The sequence below is a fragment of the Dysidea avara genome, chromosome 1 (assembly GCF_963678975.1).
Source record: "Dysidea avara chromosome 1, odDysAvar1.4, whole genome shotgun sequence".
In the NCBI taxonomy this organism is placed as follows: domain Eukaryota; kingdom Metazoa; phylum Porifera; class Demospongiae; order Dictyoceratida; family Dysideidae; genus Dysidea; species Dysidea avara.
Window position 1 is genome coordinate 45,776,113 of NC_089272.1, and position 23,377 is coordinate 45,799,489.

Sequence of the window (23,377 nt, forward strand, 5' to 3'; positions counted from 1 at the left end):
ATTATTGAAGACAGAATTATAAATGTATGATTTACTTCAATATTTGTGACTGGATCTGCAAAACCAGTCTTATCGCCCAAGATAGGAAATTTGATTTTTCCACGGAAACACAAAACTTTATGAATGCACTATTAAATTTCACTGCCACAGTTGACCAGAGTAAAGTGGTCTGCTTTTGCTAACTGCTTCTTTCAAGCACAGTGGCAAGCTGTACGAGTGGTCTGGGGTCTTGATGGAGCCCTGGCCAACCAGGAGATGGCTGTGTGGCTGTACAGCTCCGGGGTATTGGATAATGATCTTTGCTGTAAATTTCCTTTAATTTTAGCCAGTTTTGAGCCCTAGGTGGCCCATAACTTGGCCAAATTCATCCCAACATGTCCCTCTTCAATTTTTTTAAAACAGTATCTTTCCCGCCTTCCAGGCGCACGCCTCCCACCCCTTTTGGAGCTTACCCAGTACAGTCAACCAGAAACTTAACTGTTGACTACGGATGATGATCTGGAAGGTAATAAATTGTTGTAAAATGTGTGAAAATTTGGTATGCGTAACTACCACCATTGGCAAGCTACAGCACTATGAATATTTAAAACTGCTGGTTTTCAATGCTTTTAAATGGGATATAAGACCAGTTTTCCCAGAGCAAGTCACATTTGGCATTATTATTGTAACACTCTAATAGAGTGTACATTTTTGAGGACTTCTAGAATATTTTAGAACAATCTAGTACTCCCTCCTATGGTATGTAGATGTATGAAATCACAAACGTTTCTTTATAAACAGATTTATAGGGACAGAACACCAAACCATACATGTGCTAATTTCACATCCTGTAAATGTGTTCATGATGTAATAACTTATTGTGGTTCATAACATCATGCCACAAAATGGCGAACTTGTATTGAGCTTCCAATGGGATAATTGTAAACAAAGTGATTGTAATGATATAAACTTGTACTTTTTCATTTGTAAGGTATCTCTCCTGCAGTTCACATCGGTGTTTGGTAGCTGAAAAAGAACCACTCTGTAAAGTTTCACCCCATGCGAAGCTGCTTTGGCCAGGCTCTAGCAGCTGGTACACATTTGCAATGTTGTCATGATTGTTCCACTGACAAGTAAACAAGCCTGTTGAGTTAATTAACAGTCTACAATGGGCTATAGCACTGCTGCTCTTGTGGCTACATTTTCAAGCGCTCTCAATTTCAGGTATTCAGAAATCCCCAGTAAATGTACAGAAATACCACATTTCTGTACATTTCTGGTGTACATGAAATTTGTACATTTCTTTGACATTTCATGAAGTAGCATTACCAAGAGTTCATAATATAAAATATCTCTTACTATTTGTGACTGCATCTGCAAGAATCTTATATGTTAGTGCAAGCCTAATTTTACAGTAAAATGCAATAAACGCGATGGGTAAAATATTAATTTTACGAAATCAAAAAAATCCCGTAAATTTTTTGAGCACATGATTCAAGGTGATAACAGCAAAAACTATGATAGCATCATGATCCCCAAAGCAAGAGGAGTTTGAAAATCTTTGTTTCATGTTAGTACTCCTAAGGAGAAAAGGGGTGACACAAAGGCACTCACTGTAGGTAGATCTGTGACCATGGTCAAAGTCTAAGTCAAAGATCAAGGCCACCAAATTCATGCAAAGGAAACAGTCTTCGGCTGGTCCAGACTTTGACCTTGGTTGAAGATCTACCTACAGCATGTACATACATGATACACCCAGGGCCGCCCACAGGGGGGGGGGGGGCAACTGGGGCATTTTGCCCCGGGCCCCAGCCTGAAAGGGGCCCCAGGAGGCCCCATGAAGGTCCCCCTGAATACCTGTTTAAAAGATCGATATACTCCAATAGAGCAGTCAGATCTAAATACTCTAATAGAGCAGTCAAGTATTCTTCAGAGGAGCAGTATAGCAAGCTTATAGATAAGGAGATATGGTTGGTGATGGGTAGTTATTGTCATTTCCAGCAGGTTGTGACCTTTTTTTTTTTTTTTTTTTTTTTTTTGGTCTTCACCTTACAACTTGGGTCGCCCCACTTTAACTCTTTGCCCTGGGCCCCTTAATTTCTCTGGGCGGCCCTGGATACACCTTTGAGGAGAGAGAAGATACAAGCATTATACACCTATCAATGTCATGCCCCACCCCCAACCCCTGGGTAAGGTAGAGGAATTTAGGAGATTTGACAAAGTCTAGTGTCAAGTTCCCCAGTACTGGGGCCAAGAAGCTTGTCAAAACCCCAACCTCAAGACAGGGGTTTCTATAGGGGATTTGATTCACCTATTAGAATAGTTTTTTAATTCAGCAAACTGCTGCCATCAAAAGCCCAAGGGGTGGGGCAAGTATGGATGTCAAATCCCCAGTAGGTGTGTGGGACCCCTGGAGGTTGGGAGGTGGGGCTTTACATTGATAGGTGCATTAGTTTACCTTACATTGGACAAGCGTTCATCATCATTTTTCTCACATTTTCGCCTTCACCCAACTTGTAGGAAAGGTCTGGAAGACAAAACATACCCAGTAATGGATTCACTTGTTAATGGAGAATCCAATGGTGAAAGTTGCATCTTGGTAGAAGACTGCATTCGAAAACTGTAACCGTTTATTTAAGTGCTTGTAGCTTGTTTTCCGTATCATCACTGTACAAATCAATTTTTTATGCTGTTGTCAATTTGTAGCACTGTAACTACTAAATTTCTTCGCTTCTAGAGCTGAAACTTTGGTTGATCATTCCTTTGGCTATCTAGATAAAATAAAATGGAATTCAAAATATGTGCTAACATATGTTCTTGCAGATCTGTTCATAGTTTATTATACTCTTGGTATTACTAGTATAGGGTGCAATTTCCATGACATTTCCTAATAGCAGGGTAAGTGTACATTACAGCTAGCTAGCTTACCTACTGTAATAGAGTTTGCAAAATGTATAAGAAACCTATACTATCAAGATAGTATTTCATTGTGGCTTTGGGTTATCATTAGGGACCGGCCGATTATGCTGGCATAATTATGAGCATAATAGGTACCTGAAAGCATTGAGCATAATGCTAGCATAATAGGTAGAATATTTTGTAACAGTATGAATTCTTGCTTATAAAAATAAGTATCACAGAAAGATCGATATCTCTAATAGAACAGTCAGTAACTCTAATAGAGCAATCACATAGCTGACTGTTGTTCTATTAGAGTATATCGATCTTTTCTGTGATATGCATTTTGACAAGTAAGTTTGTGCTTCAGGTACTTATTATTTATCCATAAACTGGAAATTATTAGCAGAGCATGAGAACTGAGACATAAATAGTTGGGCATAATTTGAGCATAATAGGTAAGTATTGAACATAAATGTAAGCATAATAGGTAAATTTTTGAGCAGTGCAGCATAGCATAATAGGTAAAATTATGAGCATAATCGGCGGGTCCCTAGTTATCATGTTTCCTGTTACTGTAGGAAATGTCCAGTAAATATGACATTTCTTGAAATTTACATGACGTGTCCTTGGCCTCTATAATGTACCATATATAAAAATTATTGTATTTTCAAATACACAGGTTACACAGAGACTTTATCCTAATCTGTAAAGTGTTACAGTAGCCAGGTATGACAGCAGATGGAATGACAATCTCAGAGTAGAATGAATGCAAATTTGGGAAATCTCACTGCATGCCATGTGTCCTTGACTTATGTGAATATCAAATTTTTGAATGGTATAGGAAATCTCACTACATGCCATGTGTACTTGACTAAGGAAAATGTCAGATTTCTATATGGGAAATTTCTTAGTGTAGGAAATCTCACTTCATGCCATGTGTCCTTGACTAAGGAAATCTTATGTAAGTGTCAAATTTCTGAGTATATACATGCAGGAAATCTAACACATGTCAAATTTTTTGGTAGATGAAATGTTCAGATAGATGAAATTTCCAATGTTTTAAAAAATGTCACAAAATGTGACATTTACGGTGTACTGATTTACTCCAGGCTTGATATAGTAAATTCAAAAATGACATGTACTGGACATTTCCATTCTGATTTTGGTCTGGAAATGTCACTTTTTTTTTCTGTGTCTGTGCCATTGGATTACCTTTGAGCATACACTCTGTTTACAATCTTCTACTTGGCTTACATAACCTGTCTAGACATGTATGTAATTCCACAACAAAATAATTCCAAGTCGTTGTAGCAGGCTGTATGGAAGTGAGAATTGTTGTACATTTCCCTACCACAATTATTCAGTAATTACGTAAATCAATGTCAAATCTTCTTACACTTGTATGTTTCTGCACTTGTATGGCTTGATATACTGCCCTTTAAACTTGAATTCTCATTTACAAGTAGAAAAAGTGAGGTGATCAGCCAGGATAGCAGTGGATTAGTGGTTAAGGATGTAGGTGTTAAGTATGGAGGACCCTCTGGTATGTTTTTAGACATATTTGTAACTTTTTTCACTGATCTATTAGAGAATCTCAATCCCTTGATTTCACACCTGTCAGTTTGGTTTTTGCTTTATAACTTTGTAGCTGTAGCTCTATTGCTATTCAAACTATCAAAAGTACTGCAGCCTATGTACAAATCAGTTTTCAAGTTACCTATATTTCCATACTCAGTTTACCCTGTAGCTGTGACAATATTTGACCTTTTATGCGAATAAACAAATGTTCATAACTTTATCAGATTCACAGCAAACTTGGTAGGTCAATTTACCTTTATACGCTCTTCATTTGTGCCAAAGACCACAGCAATCAAATTCAATGTTTACGTTTTATAGCATAAATCAGTGTTGTAAATGGGTCAGTACTGTTGACCTATTTGACCCACTGACCCAAATAGTAATCCGGATCTGACCCACATGTGACCCGGTTTAATTAAAATAAAGGCGTGCCCCAAGAGCTAGATTAAAAGTCCACAAGTTCCACTAGCCAGCCCTACATTTTTATACTATACGAAAATTGTCTGCAAGAAGTGAGTAGCTACGTATTATCAAGTGGGTGTGGCTCTACATATGTATTATCTGGTGGGGGTGGTTCCACGTAAGTTTACATGCAGCTACAGAATTTCCAGAAGTTAATTACCTACATTTCAAGTAGCAACACGAATCTGGTGATGCATGCATGCCCACAGAGCACAGCCGGTACAATTCCAATAAGTGAGTGTGGCTCTACATACCCTGAACAGACAGCAAAGCATATTCCTGAATGGTGGGTGTGGCTCCACGTAAGTTTCTTTAGTGTTTACAACTGAATTTTCATGAATACAATCAAGCTTGTTAACTTATAGTCACATGTGATCTCATCCGGGTCACACCCAGATATTCAGTGAAGTGGATAAGACCCACTTGACCCGGACAAAATATGACCCAGATAATCTGGATGACCCGGCCCACTTACAACGCTGGCATATATGTTTTCAGATTGACTCTGAACCAAGTTTCTATGAAATTTTGAAAAATACATTGAATTTTCAACTAACTAACTGACTGTCTGACTATCTGATTGCAGCCAAGCATTCGACTTTGCTTCATCCTGGGACGTGTCTTTTTGTCAACTGCAGCAGCTTTAATGCATGCATCATAATAACTGAAATCTTTGTAACTACGTAGCTAAATTCATTTTATGATTGCTTTTTTTCCTGAGCATATCAGCTGTGCTGTCTGCTCAGTAACAATAATAATAATAATCATGGACTTACATACCCTTTCTTCTCCTTTGTGTTCATCAACTCTCAACTACCACATAAGCTGTGTAATGTGCCATGGTGGCTTCAGTACTTTACTTTTTTGGATTGATTGTAGAGAGCTGCTTCTCATACTGTTCTAAATTTGACACATGCAACTGGTGGAACATTGATGGAAATAAGTGGATTGTCCCTTTGCACTTCAGCAACTGATAGTAGGGGGGCGCATTTAACTAAAATTTCCATTGCTACTGGACTGATTGCCATAGTGATTCAATACTGATTGAAACACTACAGAAGTACTGATTGCAGTGTGGAATGACCCTTCAAATCCAAGTTAAGACATATGTTTATTCACTCACCTGATGCCATTTTTCCTTTGATGCAGTAAGCTATGGTTCACCAGTAATAAATTATGTGTTTACAGAAGAATAAACAATCAAGCGTAAGGAGAAAAAATTTTAACAACATCCAAAATTACATTAACTTGATTAATTGATCTATTATACTGATTCAGAAGCTAGATAGTTGTGCATAGTTGGTTAATTCCAGATGAGTTATCTAACTGCATGGTATCTGGATTATGGTGTTTCCATGTATCCTTCATCTCGTCATACAATTCATCCTCTTCATATTGGATTTGCAATACTCGGGGAATCTGTAATTCTCTACCGGGTGACTAGTTTGTAGCTGAATTATCTACAGGGTGACATTTTTGTACCTGAATTCTCTACAGGGCGATATGTTCGAAGCTGAGCTGTTGATTTGTATCTAGCTGATCTCTCTACAGGGTGATTTGCTTATACGTGTAGCTGAACTCTGTGACTTGCTTGTAGCTGAACTGCCTAAAAGGTGACTTGTAAACTCTCTACAGGATGACCTCTTTGTAGCTAACCTCTCCACAGGGTGATTTGTTTGTAGCTGAGTTTTCTACAGAGTGACTCTTTTGGAGCTGAACTCTCTACTGGGTGACATATTTGTTACAGGACGACTAGTTTGTAGCTGAAATCTCTACAGGATGATTTGCTTGTAGCTGAACTCACTAGCTACAGGTGACATGTTTATACTGTAGCTGAATTATCTACCAGGTAAAATTAATTGTAGCTGAATTTTCTACTAGGTGACTAACTTGTGGCTGAACTCTTTACAGGGTGACTTGTTTCTAGCTGAATACACTATTAGGGTGGTTTGTTTCTAGCTGAGCTCTCTACATTGTGACTTTTTGTAGCTGAACTCTCTACAGGGTGAATTGTTTATAGTTGAATTATCTACTGGTTAAATTAATCTAAACCAAAACAGCCAAGCTGTAAAAAAAGAGTGCGGCCCTCAAAAAGGCTATAGTAAAAAAGATGTGAAATCCAAGGTGGTGGCCAAGAAATGGCTATGATGGTAGGTTAATGGTAAAAAATTTAATAACGACAATTCAGATGAATTTTTGTGCCGCTTGGTCTTGGCACAAAATTCACCTGAATTGTCGTTATTAAAATTTTTACCATTAACCTACCATCACAGCCATTTCTTGGCTGCCACCTTGGATTTCACATCTTTTTTCACCGTAACTTTTTTGAGGGTCACACTCCTTTTTTACAGCTTGACTGTTTTGGATTAGGATTCACTTCTTTTTTCTTTTGGATTTTTAAACCTATCTTTTTTTTCTTTACCACAGGAAGAAAAAAAGATGAAGCAGATGTTAAATACTTTAAATATTTCTAATTTTATCATTAAATGTACAAATTATATATATATATCAAGACACAAGGTAGTGTGTCATGTAGCCCAAGAAGCTGGCGTGCAACACACGTGAATATACTGACAGGAAGAACTAAAATGCAATTTTCACACCTCCGTAGCTCTGTGCTTCCTTGATGAAACAAGACGATTTTTGCTGTGGACACGCCTGTCAACTTCAGCACTCCACATACCCACTTTGAGCAAAATCTCTTCAAGCGTACCCGAGATATGCGACTTCAAAAATTGGATTAGTTTGTTCGTTTTCTTCTTATTTTTCTTCTTATTTTCGCACACTTGTAAAAACTGCTATAAAACACGAACACTATCTGATTGCCTTAAAATTTGGCACACAGAAGGGGGTATAAAGGCGCATCTCGAGCTCTGTGCTGCCTTGATGAAACAAGATGATTTTTGCTGTGGACACATCCTCCAACTTCAGTATTCCACATTCAAAATTTGAGCAAATCATTTCAAGCGTTCCCGAATTACGCGACTTCACAAATTGGCTTAGTTTCTTAGTTTTTTTTCTTCCTTTACTCGCACACTTACAAAAACTGTTATAAAGCGCGTATGCAATATCCGATTGCCTTGAACTTTGGCACACAGAAAGGAGGTATAAAGGCGCATTTCTGTACCAACTTTGGCTGGAATGTGATAAACAGGCAAAGAGTTATGAGCGATTATTCACAAAAAATAACACCAATATGTGGTCACGCCTACAGGGTAAACCGCTTATGGAAAGAAGCTGAAAATCGGTGGGTGAATAGGTGAACTATTGAACCTCAAACCGTTTGTGGTTTGAAAGAAATCGAGCTAAAAACCAGGAAGATACAATGAAAAAACCAACAATATGTAACAATTATGCAATCGAGATTAGCTAATAAAAAAAACTACTACTTTCCACGTCTACCAGAAAAACTGCTTGGAGTAATGCTTGAAAATCGCTGTACAGATGGAGCAATCATCTTAGAAAGACTCTTCAATGGAGTAGAAGAATCAGACTTAAAGCCACAGAGTTATAACACAAAATCCAACTTGGTGTAGCAAGTGCGAGACCAAGATACTCTAATAGAGCAGTCATCTTAATAGAGCAGTCACCCTGAAAAGAATTCAAGAGATCAGCTAGAAACAAGTAACCTGTATAGAGATCAGCTACAAAAAAATCGCCCTGTAGAGAGTTCAGCTAGAAGAAGTTACCTTGTAGGGAGTTAAACTATGTAGTTCAGCTAGAAGAAGTCACCTTGTAGAGAGTTCAGCTACAAAGAAACCACCATGTAGAGAGTTCAGCTACAAACAAATTGCCCTGTAGAGGGATCAGCTAGAAGAAGTTACCTTGTAGAGAGTTCAGCTACAAAGAAACCATCATGTAGAGAGCTCAGCTTCAAAAAAACCACCTATGGAGAGTTCAGCTACAAACAAATCACCCTGTAGAAAGATCAGCTAGAAGAAGTCACCTTGTAGAGAGATCAGTTACAAAGAAACCACCATGTAGAGAGCTCAGCAACAAACTAGTGACCCTGTAGAGACATCAGCTAAAAGAAGTTACCTTGTAGAGAGTTCAGCTACAAACAAATTACCTTGTAGAGAGAGATCAGCTAGAAGAAGTCACCTTGTAGAGAGTTTAGTTACAAAGAAACCACCATGTAGAGAGTTCAGCTGCAAACAAATTACCTATAGAGAGTTTAGCTACAAAAAGATCATCCTGTAGAGAGATCAGCTAGAAGAAGTTACCTTGTAGATAGTTCAGTTATAAACAATTCACCCTGTAGAGAGATCAGCTAGAAGAAGTTACCTTGTAGAGTGTTCAGTTACAAAGAAACTTCCATGTAGAGAGTTTTGTAGTATTATATAATCTGTACATTTACTGATAAAATCAGAAATATTTAAAATATTTAACATCTGCTTCATCTTTTCTTCTTCAAATTCCTGTGGTAAAGAAATAAAGATAGGTTAAAAGCCCCAAAGCCGGCCATAGGGTATACAAATATAAAAAGAAGTGAAATCTAATCCAAAACAGCCAAGCTGTAAAAAAAAGAGTGCGGCCTTCAAAAAGGCTATGGTGAAAAAGATGTGAAATCCAAGGTGGCGGCCAAGAAATGGCTGTGATGGTAGGTTAATGATAAAAATTTTAATAATGACAATTCAGGTGAATTTTGTGCCAAGACCAAGTGGCACAAAAATTCACCTGAATTGTCATTATTAAAATTTTTACCATTAACCTACCATCACAGCCATTTCTTGGCCGCCACCTTGGATTTCACATCTTTTTTCACCATAGCCTTTTTGAAGGCCGCACTCTTTTTTTTACAGCTTGGCTGTTTTGGATTAGATACAATAAACAGGTAAAGAGTTATTAGCGATTATTCATGAAAAATAACACCAATATGTTGTCACGCCTACAGGGTAAACCGCTTACCGTAGGCGGGGAAAGTTACGCGTGGGAAAAGTTTTGCGAATTTCGCGATTACAGTAGCCATCGCGAAACTTTTACATCGGTTAGCTTCTACATGCTTGTATTTGTACAGTTGTAAATTAGTATGCAAAATCAGCATCGCGAAACTTTTACGCCGGTATACAAAGTAGAGTGCAATTGGCAAAACTTTTCCCATGCGTAACTTTCCCCGCCTACGGTATGGGAAGAAGCTGAAAATCGTTGGGTGAATAGGGTAACTATTGAACCTCAAACCTTTTGTGGTTTGAAAGAAATCGAGCTAAAAACCATGAAGTTACAACGAAAAAACCAACAGTGTGTAACAATTATGCAATCGAGATAAGCTAATAAAAAACGACTACTTTTGTATTTGTATTTGTATTTTAAGGATAAAGGCTTATGCCTGTACATCCATAAACAAAATTAATAATTATTATGTACTTAACTATTTTAATTACTATACAAAATCAAATAAGCAATTACTGTAGTGTCTGTCCAGCAGTGTTTTAAAATCATTGACAGAGGGAGAATCAACAATAGATTGGGGTAATGAATTCCAGTCATTGATTACTCTGTTACTATAAAAATTAGATCTTGTATACGAATTAGTGTGATGTTTGAATAATTTCCTTGTGTGACCTCTTGTTACTGTAGAAGTGGATGGGGTAAATAAATGATTTTCTATCATAACTGCCTTTGAGAACTTGATACAAATATATCAAATCACCCCTTCGTCTACGGTGTTGTAAAGATGGTATGTTTAGATATCTTAATCTGTCGTAGTATGATAAATGGTTGATAGATGGAATCATTCTGGTTGCTTTACGCTGCATTCTTTCAAGATTAGTTTTTGATTGTCAAGTATGTAAGAAGGTCCCCATATGACATTGTTATATTCAACAATTGGGCGGACAAGTGTTTTATATAGTTTTACCATGACATCAGAGTCCTTACACTCAAATGATTTACAGATGAGACCTAGAATCCAGTAGGCCTTTTTAACTACTTGTCACGCCTACCAGAATAACCGCTGGGGTAATGCTTTGAAAATCACTCTACAGATGGAGCAATCATCTTAGAAAGGCTCTTCAATGGTGTAAAAGAATCAGACTTAAAACCACGGAGTTACAACACGAAATCCAACTTGGTGTATCAAGTGCGAGATCGAGGTACTCTAATAGGGCAGTCATCCTAATAGAGCAGTCACCCTGAAGAGAATTCAAGAGATCAGCTAGAAACTAGTAACCTGTATAGAGATCAACTACAAACAAATCACCCTGTAGAGAGTTCAGCTAGAAGAAGTTACGAGTTCATCTACGGAAAGAGATAGTTCAGCTAGAAGAAGTCACCTTGTAAAGAGTCAGCTACAAAGAAACCATCACGTAGAGAGTTCAACTACAAATAAGAGACAGTATAGAGACATCAGCTAGAAGAAGTTACCTTGCAGAGTGTTCAGCTACATAGAAACCATCACGTAGAGAGTTCAACTACAAATAAGAGACAGTGTAGAGACATCAGCTAGAAGAAGTTACCTTGTAGAGAGTTCAGCTACAAACAATTCACCATGTACAGAGATCATCCCTAAAGTCAGAAAATTTAAAGTATGTAACATCTGCTTTATCTTTTTTCTTCCAGTGGTAAAGAAAAAAGATAGGTTTAAAAACCCATAGGCCGGCTTTGTGGCATACAAAAAGAAGTGAAATCTAATTCAAAACAGCCTACAATAGCTGTAAAGAAAGAGTGTGGCCTTCAAAAAGGCTAAGGTGAAAAAAGATGTGAAATCTAAGGTGGCGGCCAAGAAATGGCTATGATGGTAGGTTAATGGTAAAAAATTTAATAACAACAATTCATGTGTATGTTGTGCCAAGACCAAGCGGCACCAAAATTCACCTGAATTGTCATTATTAAAATTTTACCGTTAACCTGCCATCATAGTCATTTCTTGGCTCCCACCTTGGATTTCACATCTTTATCCACCATAGCCTTTTTTAAGGGCCGCACTCTTATTATTTTTTTTAACCAGGCACACGCTTACAGCCGGCGCGCCTGTTTTACTTGGCTGTGGACGCGCGTCTGGTTAACTGAAATAATTATTATTGTTTTCATAAAAGTGTGTGTGTACCTAAACTACCTATCTATACCTATGTTTGTCCGTACGCAACCACGTGAGCAAAATCGTTAAATAATGGTAAAAGCAGCTTTTACGTAAGAACTAAAAGCGAAATGAAGACTGTATTAAACTTCTGCACAGGTGAACTTTGCTCTGAGGTGGTTTCTTTTCGCGGACTGAAATACGGATGTTGCGACTTTTCTCAGACTACCTTCCCCTTGAGGTTTTCAGGCGTTTAGCAACTGAAAAACAACGGTGCAGGCATCGTACACTACCAGGAATAGCCTATCGCTTCGAGTTGAAAGGGGGCGTATCCCTTACGTACGCGAGCAAAAATGAAGAGCAGCTTTGAGGCTTTGTCAAGAGAATGTGGAAAAAAACACGTTAGTCACACTATAAAACAGTTTAGAAGATACTTCTGTGCGTAATATGTTGGTAAAAGCAGTTTGTTTAACAAACGCTTCCTTAGCAGTGATATATCCTACGCTCTTGACCATCAAAAGCAAATTGATATAATCCTTCTAGACTTTTCTAAAGCATTTGATACAGTTCCACATCAACGACTTCTGACTAAATTAAGGCATAATGGAATTAGCAACAGTACTCTCGCATGGATTGAATCCTGGCTCACTAGACGTTCACAATGTGTAGTTTTGGATGGTGAAACCTCAAACCCTGTACCTGTTTTGTCAGGAGTCCCTCAAGGAACTGTCCTGGGTCCCCTGATGTTTTTACTGTATATAAACGACATAGCAAATGATATTGATTCTCCTCTTCGGATGTTCGCAGATGATTGTTTACTTTACAGAATAATCAATAGCTGCAGAGAAGACACCATCCAGCTCCAACAAGATCTGAACAAGTTATCTGAATGGGCTAACACCTGGCAACTGAACTTTAATGTCATCAAATGTGCTGTAGTGCAATGCACAAGGAATACTTCACCCATCACACATAATTACATACTGAACGGCCATATATTAGAAACATCTGAGCAACACTCTTATCTGGGCATCTTAATTAACAAGTCATTATCCTGGTCTTCACACATATCTACCATAGCAGCAAAGGCGACAAAAACCCTCAACTTTTTGAAACGTAATCTTAGTAGTTGCTCACAAAGAGTTAAGAAATCTGCATACATCACAATGGTGAGGCCACAAATGGAATATGCATCAGCTGTGTGGGATCCATACTACAATTCACAAATTCAGCAATTAGAGAAGGTACAACGTCGTGCAGCCAGATGGATTTATAATGACTATAGTAGATTTAGCTCAGTTTCAGCAATGTTAAACGAATTATCCCTGCCATCTCTTGAGACTCGTTGCAAGATATCTAGATTACAAGTCCTGCACAAGGCACTCCATCACCAGTTTTCCATCTGCATACCATCATATTACTTACCATCAACGAGAGAAACTAGATCATACCATCCATTGCATCTCATAATTCCATCATCATCCACCAGATCATATCAGAGCAGCTACTTCTCAAGAACTGTTAAAGAATGGAACACCTTGCCTGTTAACATCATTGAAACGTCTGATCCAGATTCGTTCACATCACTTTTACAATCATGTTACCACACTAGTACTAGCTTGTAATTAGCTGAACAATTGGTTTACTGTATGTTAAGTTAGAACTGTTTTTTGTTGTTGTTGTTGTTGTTTTTTTTTTGTTTTTTTTCCTGAGCATACCAGCAGGGCTGACTGCTCAGTACAAATAAATAAAATAAATAGCAGTGCATAGCAACGTAATTGAATGAATTATGAAAATTTCATGAATACGAAATACGAGAATTAGCTAATGATATTATTGCACAACCCAAACTACCTTATTGTAAAATAGTAGTACATAGTTGGTTATTTCATAGTAGCATATACTGTCTATAGTTAATTCCAGATGAGTTAGCTAGCTGCATGACGCCTGGTTTTTAGAAGTAGCACAACATCAACTTGTTACAACTTGTCTGTTTTGGATTAGATATTTATTACAGAACTCTCTACATGGTGGTTTCTTCTACAAACTGAACACTCTACAAGGTGGCTTCTTCTAGCTAATCTCTCTACAGGGTGAATTGTTTGTGGCTGAACTATTACAATGTAACTTCTTCTAGCTGATCTCTCTACAGGGTGATTTGTTTGTAGCTGAACTCCCTACAAGGTAACTTCTTCTAGCTGATGTCTCTACAGGGTCACTAGTTTGTAGCTGAACTCCTTACATGGTGGTTTCTTTGTAACTGAACTCTCTACAAGGTGACTTCTTCTAACTTATCTTTCTACAGGGTGATTTGTTTGTAGCTGAACTCTCTACAAGGTAACTTCTTCTAGCTGATCTCTGTACAGGGTGAATTGTTTTTAGCTGAACTCTATATAAGGTAACTTCTTCCAGCTGATCTCTCTACTGGTTGAACTGTTTGTAGCTGAACTCTCTACAGGGTGATTTTTTTCAGCTGATCTCTATACAGGTTACTTGTTTCTAGCTGATCTCTTGAATTCTCTTCAGGGTGACTGCTCTATTAGAGTATCTCATATTTGCTACACCTGAAGCTGGATTTCGTGTTATAGCTAACTCCGTGGCTTTAAGTCTGATTCTCCTACACCATTGAAGAGCTTTTCTAAGATGATTACTCCCAGGGGCGTAGCTAGCCAGACGGTGGTGGGGGGGCAGGCATCCCCCACAAACACTCGACATCGTTCATAATTGCACAAAAGGCTAATGACCCAATGATGGGCTAGCCAACATACGGTGTTGTATTATTACAGCTTATGTAACCAGCTACATAACTACTTCATTACTGATTGCTCCAGTTATCACTTATCAATGGAAATATTTTCGCCGAGCCTCATCGCACGTGCCACAACTGTACTCCAACAAATTTGTCCAGTACAAATACAATGTTTCACAGTTACTTACGTCAGCCACAGTCTGTGTTGCAGTCCTAGCGCACTGGCATAGTATGACGAGCTCACTCACTTCAGCCGGCGAAATTCACTAAAACTCCATGTATTGGCACGAAATCCCAACTCTATACCTTTCCTGTTAGCAGTATTTGTAAGCTTTGTGACGGATCATCTGACTGACTGACAAAGTGAAAAATAATTAAACTGGCCGGCATTCCACTACATTTTTTATTTATTTTTTTATTTTATTTTCCAAAAATGTGCAGCCTCAGTTTGAGGATTAATGCACATATGAAACATGCATACAAAATGTTTTACAATATGATTGATTAAGGGATTACTGATTGGTAGGGGAAAGTAATAATAATTTCAGTTGGTACTTAAAAATTTGTAATGATTGTTGTTGGATTAGGTCAGGTGGGAGTGAATTCCACAGTCTAATTGATCTAGGGAAGAATGAATTACTGTACTGATTGGTCCTTGCATAGATATGATGAAATCTTTGATCATGTCCTCTGGTGTTAGACGTGACAGGGATTAAATCAACTGGGGATATATCAATGAGATTGTGAACAATTTTGTAGAGGAGGGTGATACTAGATACTTGTCTGCGGTGTTCTAAGCTGGGAATGTTAAGGTCAATGAGCATGTTAGTTACGCTGCTGAAACGCGAGAAGTCAGCCATAATGAATCTGGCAGATTGCCTCTGTACTCATTCAAGCCTATCAATGTCTCTTCTTATGAGAGGGGACCAGACAGGATTGGCGTATTCTAAGATTGGTCTTATCATGGCATTATAACATTTCAATTTGATTTGAGTTGGGCAGGACTTAAGATTTCTCTGTAGGAATGCTTTGACTGATAGAGCTTTGGATGTGATGTTAGTAATGTGTGTGGACCAAGACAAGTCATTGGTGATTGTAACTCCTAAATATTTAGTAGATGAAACTTCTTGGATAGAGATGTCATTAATGGTGTAGTTGTATGTGATCGGATTGTGTTTACGAGTGATTCTCATGAATACACTTTTATCAGGATTAAAAAACATACCAGATCTAGTGCCCCATTGTGATAAGGAGTTGAGATCATTTTGAAGTGATAAACAGTCGGATGTAGAGTGAATAACAGTATAAAGTATGGTATCATCAGCATACAGACCAATGTTGGCATTGATTGATAATGGGAGGTCATTAATATAACATAAAAATAATAGAGGGGCTAAGATTGTTCCTTGGGGGACACCCGAGTTAACTGCATGTGACTCACTGGTTGAACCGTCAAGAGTTACTTGTTGATGCCTTCCGATGAGGAAGTTTTGTAGCCATGTTAGTAGTTCCCCTCTGATACCATAGTAGGATAATTTGTTACATAAACGGTGATGGGGGACTTTATCAAATGCCTTAGATAGATCTAGAAAAATGATGTTAATTTGAAAGCCAGAGTCAAGAGATTTAGAAATGTTGTTTACGGTAGTAATAAGTTGTGATTCACATGATCTTCTAGGTCGGAAACCATGTTGTTGGTCGCAGAGGATATTTATTAATTCTAGGTGAGAGAAGAGATGAGTGTGAATTAGGCGCTCCATGATCTTGCAGCTGATACTGATTAGCGATATTGGTCTGTAATTGAATGCAAGTGTTTTGTCTCCTTTTTTGAATACAGGTACAATATTAGCACTTTTCCAGTCCATGGGAAGTTCTCTTTGATGAAGTGATGAATTGATGATCAGAGTTAGTACTGGAGCAATTTCTTGAGAGGCTAATTGTAATAAGTGTGATGGGATTTTGTCTGGTCCTGGTGCTTTATGAACATCCAAAGTTGTTAGGAGCTGGGAGACATCAGCATAAGTAATGGAAATAGGTTGTATATCAAGATAAGGGCTTTCATCTGGTGTGAGAGTACACTGGGTGTCTTCGGTGGTAAACACTGAGCTAAAATAATCGTTGAGGATATTAGCTTTGTGGGTGGAATCAGTGATGGTATGACCATTATGTGACAGTGGGGGTATTCCAACGTGATCCAATTTTTGCTTTTTGATATATGACCATAGTTTTTTTTAATTAGCTGTGGAACTGGAGTCAATGAGCTTCGAAAAGTAGTCATTATAGGCTTGACGGCATTCTTTTTGAGCTAAATTTTTGAGAGTTTTATAATATTGCCAGGCGGCAGGTGAGTGTGTTCGGCGATACTGAGCATAAGCTCGCTTCTTTCGTCTACAAATTCTTTTAATGTAGGTGGTGATCCATAGTCGGTTTGATGTCTTGTTCGAAGATAACTTGCTAGGAACCGAAGTGTCCAGACAGAAGTGACAAGCAGATTTAAAGTCAGTCCACAACTGGTTGATTGGTGTGTCAGTGGTGTTGGAATGCAGATATTCATTGCTAAAGTCATAAAAGAAGTTTCTTATTAAGCTAGAGTCTGCTCTATTCCACAGGTAAATTTTTCTTCTTGGTTGTTTTTGCACAAAGATACTAATGTTGGATTCAGTCAGTACAGCTTCGTGGTCAGAAATGCCAGCTATAGGTGTATTAATTAAAGAGGGTCTATTGGTTAAAAAGATATCTAGTGTGTTGCTTAATCTGGTTTGGAAGTCAACAGTCTGAGTGAGTCCAAAAGTATTCACAAAATCCAAAAATGTGCTATTTACTGATAGAGGGTAGTTGGAACCAATTATATTAGAATCAGTCCAGTTTATATCAGGGAGGTTGAAGTCGCCGGCAATCCAGATGATATCATTCGGAGAGGATAAGATAATGCTTTCAAGTGTACTGCACATGGCTTCTATATAGTCAATAGATCACTACATTACGAAGACCCAGTGTGACGAACTCGGGAAAATAAAGTTGGTCCATTTAACACTTTATCACCTCGTAGGTTTGTAACATCATTGCAAATCACTTGTCACGTCTGAGTTGCGACTCTTGCGAAGTCACTTTGAGCACTTTAGATTCGAAAAATGCACTATCACGTGAGTAGTGTAGGGTAAAATAGAATATATAATTGTGTCTAATATTTTCGTTCGGTGAAGGAATATTGTAGTGCCTACACGGGGGTTCCCCTGGGGATTCAGGCATACCTTATTTTTAGCGCATCGTTTTATTTATTTATAATTTATTTATTGTTAATCAGCAGGACCCTCCAGGAAAGCTTGTGACGGAAGTTTTAAAATGCCTCCCCTTGTCCCCCCTTGGCTACGCCACTGATTACTCCACCTGTACAGCGACTTTCAAAGCATTACCCCAAGCAGTTTTTCTGGTAGGCGTGGCAAGTAGTCGTTCTTTATTAGCTAATCTCCATTGGCATTGTGTAGTTGTTACACACTGATGGTTTTTTCATTGTATCTTCCTGGTTTTTAACTCGATTTCTTTCAAACCACAAAAGGTTTGAGGTTCAATAGGTAACCTATCCATCCAACGATTTTCAGCTTATTCCTATAAGCGGTTTACCCTGTAGGCATAGGCGGCGGAAAGGGGGGGGGGGGGGGGGGGGGGGGGCTTAGCCCCCCTCAGAATGATATCACACCAAAATTATCTTTCTTAGAGTGGGGGCTGAAAACCGTGATAAAGACCGAGATACTCTAATAGAGTGGTCACTCTAATAAAGTAGTCAGTGTGTAGCGAGCTATGTAAGGATTTTTATGTAGTTTATCAGCTAGAAATGGTAGCTGGTGAGGTGGAAAGCCCTTGTCAGTTGGTTGTGACCTCTTTTTTTTGGTCTCACCTTACCAAACTATAGAAACAAGTCTGGGTCAGCCCAGCCCCCCCTCATATCAACTACTTCCTCCGCCGCTGCCTGTAGGCGTGACAATATATTGGTATTATTTTTCGTGAATAATCGCTAATAACTCTTTGCCTGTTTATCATATTCCAGCCAAAGTTGGTACTTTATACCCCCCTTCTGTGTGCCAAATTTCAAGGCAATCGGCAAGGGGTAGTCACTTCAATACCGTCTGTTGAAACACTTACGACCGGGATCAAGATTTAATCAAGCGATCAAGGGGCTTTTGTACATGAATCAAGCGATCAATACGTCCGCAAAAGTGACGATCAAGCACCTTTCAAAGCTAACTTTAGCAACACGGTAATTTACTAGTATTTTACGGTAGACTATCAAGAATCAAGGCACTTTTACAAGTGCAATCAAGCGATCAAGGAGAAATTTCGACGAAAAATTCTTGATCCTGGTCGCAAGTGTATCAACTGGCGGTATGGAAGTGACTGCCCCTTGATAGGATATGGCCTTCGCGTTTTATAGCAGTTTTTGTAAGTGTGCGAAAAGAGGAAGGAAAATAAGAAAAAACCCGAAGAAACTAAGCCAATTTTTGAAGTCGCACATCTCGGGAATGCTTGAAGCGATTTTGCTCAAATTTGGCATGTGGAGTACTGAAGATGGCGGGCGTGTCCACAGAAAAATCGTGTTGTTTCATCAAGGCAGCAAAGAGCTAGCGTAAGTCATCATATATCTGCCGGGGTTTGCGCCAACCAACGTGACTCTTGTTTAGAACAACCCATGCACAAACTTTTCATACCCACTGATAGACTATTTAATAGTGTAGGTATATACTGTAACAATGTATAAGGTTCCCAGGCAGTGGCATTCTTCAGCAACAACCGGCTAAAGGTAAGGGTGCACGGGATCAATTATCGCCCGTCGACGTCTTTTATCGTCCACTCGATAACTTGCGTGCATCAATTATCGTCTCCTTTAACGTATTTTGTCTGGCATTCTCAAACAAATTAAAACTAAATCTTGCCAATAGTACACAATGATCTGCTAGTACTAATTGTAATTACACCAAAATTTCAAGAAATTCTAATGCGCGATTTTCGAAATACGCTCAAATCAATTTCTAATAAAACAAACACCACAGTAATTTATTAGTATTAGTATTAGTGATTTAGGATACATAGGCAATGCCTGTATATGATCCTATTCTATAGCTAGCAAAATAAAATCAAACATAATTTAAATTAGCTACCAGTCATGATCGATAGTAAACATTTGTGAGAAGTGTTGATCCAGTAGGTTTTTAAAATTGTTGATAGATTGGGCTTTAAATACATTTCAAAATGGACAATTGTTTCATCAAGGATGTTACAAAGGTCAGCATAGTAATCCTGGTGGGACTGATAGCATTTGTAGCTAATTTTGTTTCCTTTTGCCCAGCTGCAAATGAGAACATTGACAACATCGTAAAAGAGCTGTTTATCAAAAACCAATAACTTCCACTTTGATTAGTCTCTTATCCATAACTCTTGAGTAATGTAACATAATATATTAAACACTTGACAGCATCTTATTAGCCTCCAAACTTCTGAAAACACTGTACGTTGGTTGATGGGAGCCTGTAAATTAGTGTTCCTTAGTTACATATACATTCTTCCAACTATAAACTGCTACAGTTGTCAATTGTCCTGTTGCTCCAATAACCTGACAAGAATTTCCTTTGGTTAACCTTGCCTTGTAAGCTATTTTCTCTTAGGTAGCTCGATTTACAAAAATTATACTTGCCTTTCTTGTCCAGAAAATAATAAATAATACCTGTCATTATGCAGCCATCAGTTTAAACTACCTCAAACAGTCTGGGCCGGCAGTACAAATTCTAAAGTCCAATCCCATTGAGACCGTGGTGAGGACTTTCTTCTAAGGCAAATCTGTACGATTGTAACTTGGCAGTGGTCCGCTGGGAGGGATGATTCTTCCAGTACAACAAAGCACTAGTCTCTTCTAAATAACTGCAGCCTGTTTCTTGTTAGTTCTGACGTCGTATGTAAAGGTTCTGTGTGTTCTGAAAGCGTGAAAAACAATACGGATAAAGTACAATACTCTACACATAGTCTTTTGCGTCAAGAATAACAGACTGGCATACACAAACAAAGTTATAACCATACCTCTTGTCAGTCACCAACAATCCTGCGTTATCACAGTTGATTGAAGGTGGTAGAACAATGAAGAAGGAAGCACGAGGTCACTTAGTATTGCAAAGTTTCGTGTTTGAATCCGGATTCTATGAGATGATAATTGATTACGAGTTGGCCAATAATAGATGTCAGCCGATATATTATGATGACTTACGTTACAGATGTGCAAAATTTGCATTTTCGTTCTTCCTGTCAATATACTCACGCCAGTCACGGGTGTTGCGCGCCGGCTTCTTGGGCCGCATAACACACTACCGTGTGTCTTGATTGTAGCTGAATTCTCTATAGGTAAATAAATTATAGCTGAATTCTCTACAAAGTGACTAGCTCGTGGCTGAACACTGTACAGGGTGACTTGTTTGTAGCTGAACTCTCCACAGGGTGATTTGTTTGCAGCTAAATTTTCTGTCAAGTTTGTAGCTGAGCTCTCTACATTTTGACTTTTTTAGCTGAACTCGCTACTGGGTGACCTTTAGTAGCTGAACTCTCTACAAGAGTTTACCCTGTGGGTGACGATTGAAATTTGATTTTATTCTATGCGAATAATCATTCAGAATGCCATGAATGTTCATCAAATTCCCACCAAACTTGGTACTGAGATTCACCTTAATGAGCCCTATAAGCGTGCCAAATGTCAGCTTGATTGGAGCAAGCATTTATATTTTATGGTAGATTTTACAAAGTGTGTGAAATGAAGAAATTAAAATTTGGCTGCATGCTCATGTCTCAAAAAATAGCTGGGGCAATTTTCTTCGAATTAGTACATGTATGTAGACTCCTCTACCTGGCAAGCACATCTGTAGCAAATTTAGTTCTAATCAGGAGATCACAGAGCTACATATGCATGAAAGTCACATCTCCTTTTATCTTGTCAATATAGTAACAGTATGGCTTGCTGGATTCTTGGGCTGCATGACACACTATTGTGTGTCTTGATTGAAGCTGTGATATCAATGAAAGATACAGCAATTACAATCCCATGATGAACCAAATACAGATGTACGTAATACTATTATTGATGAAATATAGGCAGACTGGCAATACATATGTACATCTGTATACATACGGTATGCATGCATTATTTTAGTACAGTGTGATTTCAACAAACACCATAGCTGTACGTATTATATTCATGCTTTTGAAAATGCCAAATACACACTGTTAACTACTGTATATAATGTTATGTACACACAGGATACACTTTTACTGTAATAGTCAACATACGTATGCTGTCCTGATAATTTCATTTTGAAAGTAATAATTTTCTAACAAATTAATCCTTCCTGAACTATGATAATAGCCTGACAAGGCGGCATCACCATGTGTATATCCAAAGGGGTAAAACTGAAACAAACACAATAATTCAATGATATTAACCACTTATGCATAGCATACTGTATCACAGCAGCTGTATTACTAGAAGGGATCCTCAAGATCCACCAGAGGGTATATTAATTACTAGAACATTGGTCTAACGTGTATTTTAAACATTAATTGTTTTATGAAGTAGAGTTGAGAATCATGCTTAAAATTAATGAATGTGAACAGATGTATACTATAATAGTACATTAGATGGGATATCCATACTTTGTCTTGTGGTTACAATTTATTCAGCAGCAAAGCAAGGGTTATTCCACAAAGTTTTATATCATCAAATCTCTTTTTTGACTGCCTTTTTAGGACATGGATTCCTTCTTTTTAAATTACAGCACTAAGTGTCTGATACATTTTTGTTCTGTTACCATTATAATTTGCATAATCTTTTTATTGCAGTTAATATTCAGTCCACATTTTTAACAAACCTTGTATGAAGTGATAAATTGTTCAAAAGTATAGCAACTTTTTCAGGCTGTACACCTGTTTCAATTTGTGTCTGTGTCAGTTTTGTGGCTGTGTGAATTTGTAAACATCTGTGTAAGGTTTATGATGAAGTGTTTATTAATGCCACTCTTAAATGAAGTAGGGATGTAATGTCATGTGAACAAAGGTAAATTTTTCTTACTGGGCTTTATCATATTATCATAACAACAGAATAGGTACACTGGGGACCTAGTAGGCTACCAGGAATTAGAGCAAATTCCTTTGAGTCGAAGGAAGGCTTGTCACACATTTGTAATGTGCATGAAAATGAAGAATGACCTTAAAGCTTTATACAGCCAATCTTTAACACACACACACACACACACACACACACACACACACACACACACACACACACACACACACACACACACACACACACACACACACACACACACACACACACACACACACACACACACACACACACACACACACACACACACACACACACACACACACACACATATATCAAGGCAAGTAATCTATGTGCTATAATCACAGATTAGGAAGATAAAATGTCTGTGTGTGCATGTAAATGGATGTGCCCTTATTGGCAGGTAGCATCTTCCTGATAATAATCTATTTCTTCTGTGCATAAATGTCATTACAACCATTTTATGCTGCCTCCTTTGGTACATTGTCATATATTTTGACACTTATTGCATTTTATGAAGTCTGCACACTTTCTCTCTTTAGTTCAGCCTTTTTGGTTTACATACAATCAGTGAACACCT

The 23,377-nt window shown here is 38.1% G+C and overlaps 1 protein-coding gene across 1 annotated transcript in view; it reads right to left on the reverse strand.

Moving 5' to 3' along the window:
* The window catches only part of LOC136265747 (uncharacterized), a 212,528-nt gene that overhangs the window by 138,760 nt on the left and 50,391 nt on the right, over positions 1 to 23,377 (reverse strand). The window contains exon 8 of the mRNA XM_066060660.1: positions 22,005 to 22,124. Within this exon, the coding sequence (XP_065916732.1) occupies positions 22,005 to 22,124 (120 nt within the window). The remainder of the gene's footprint in view (positions 1 to 22,004; positions 22,125 to 23,377) is intronic.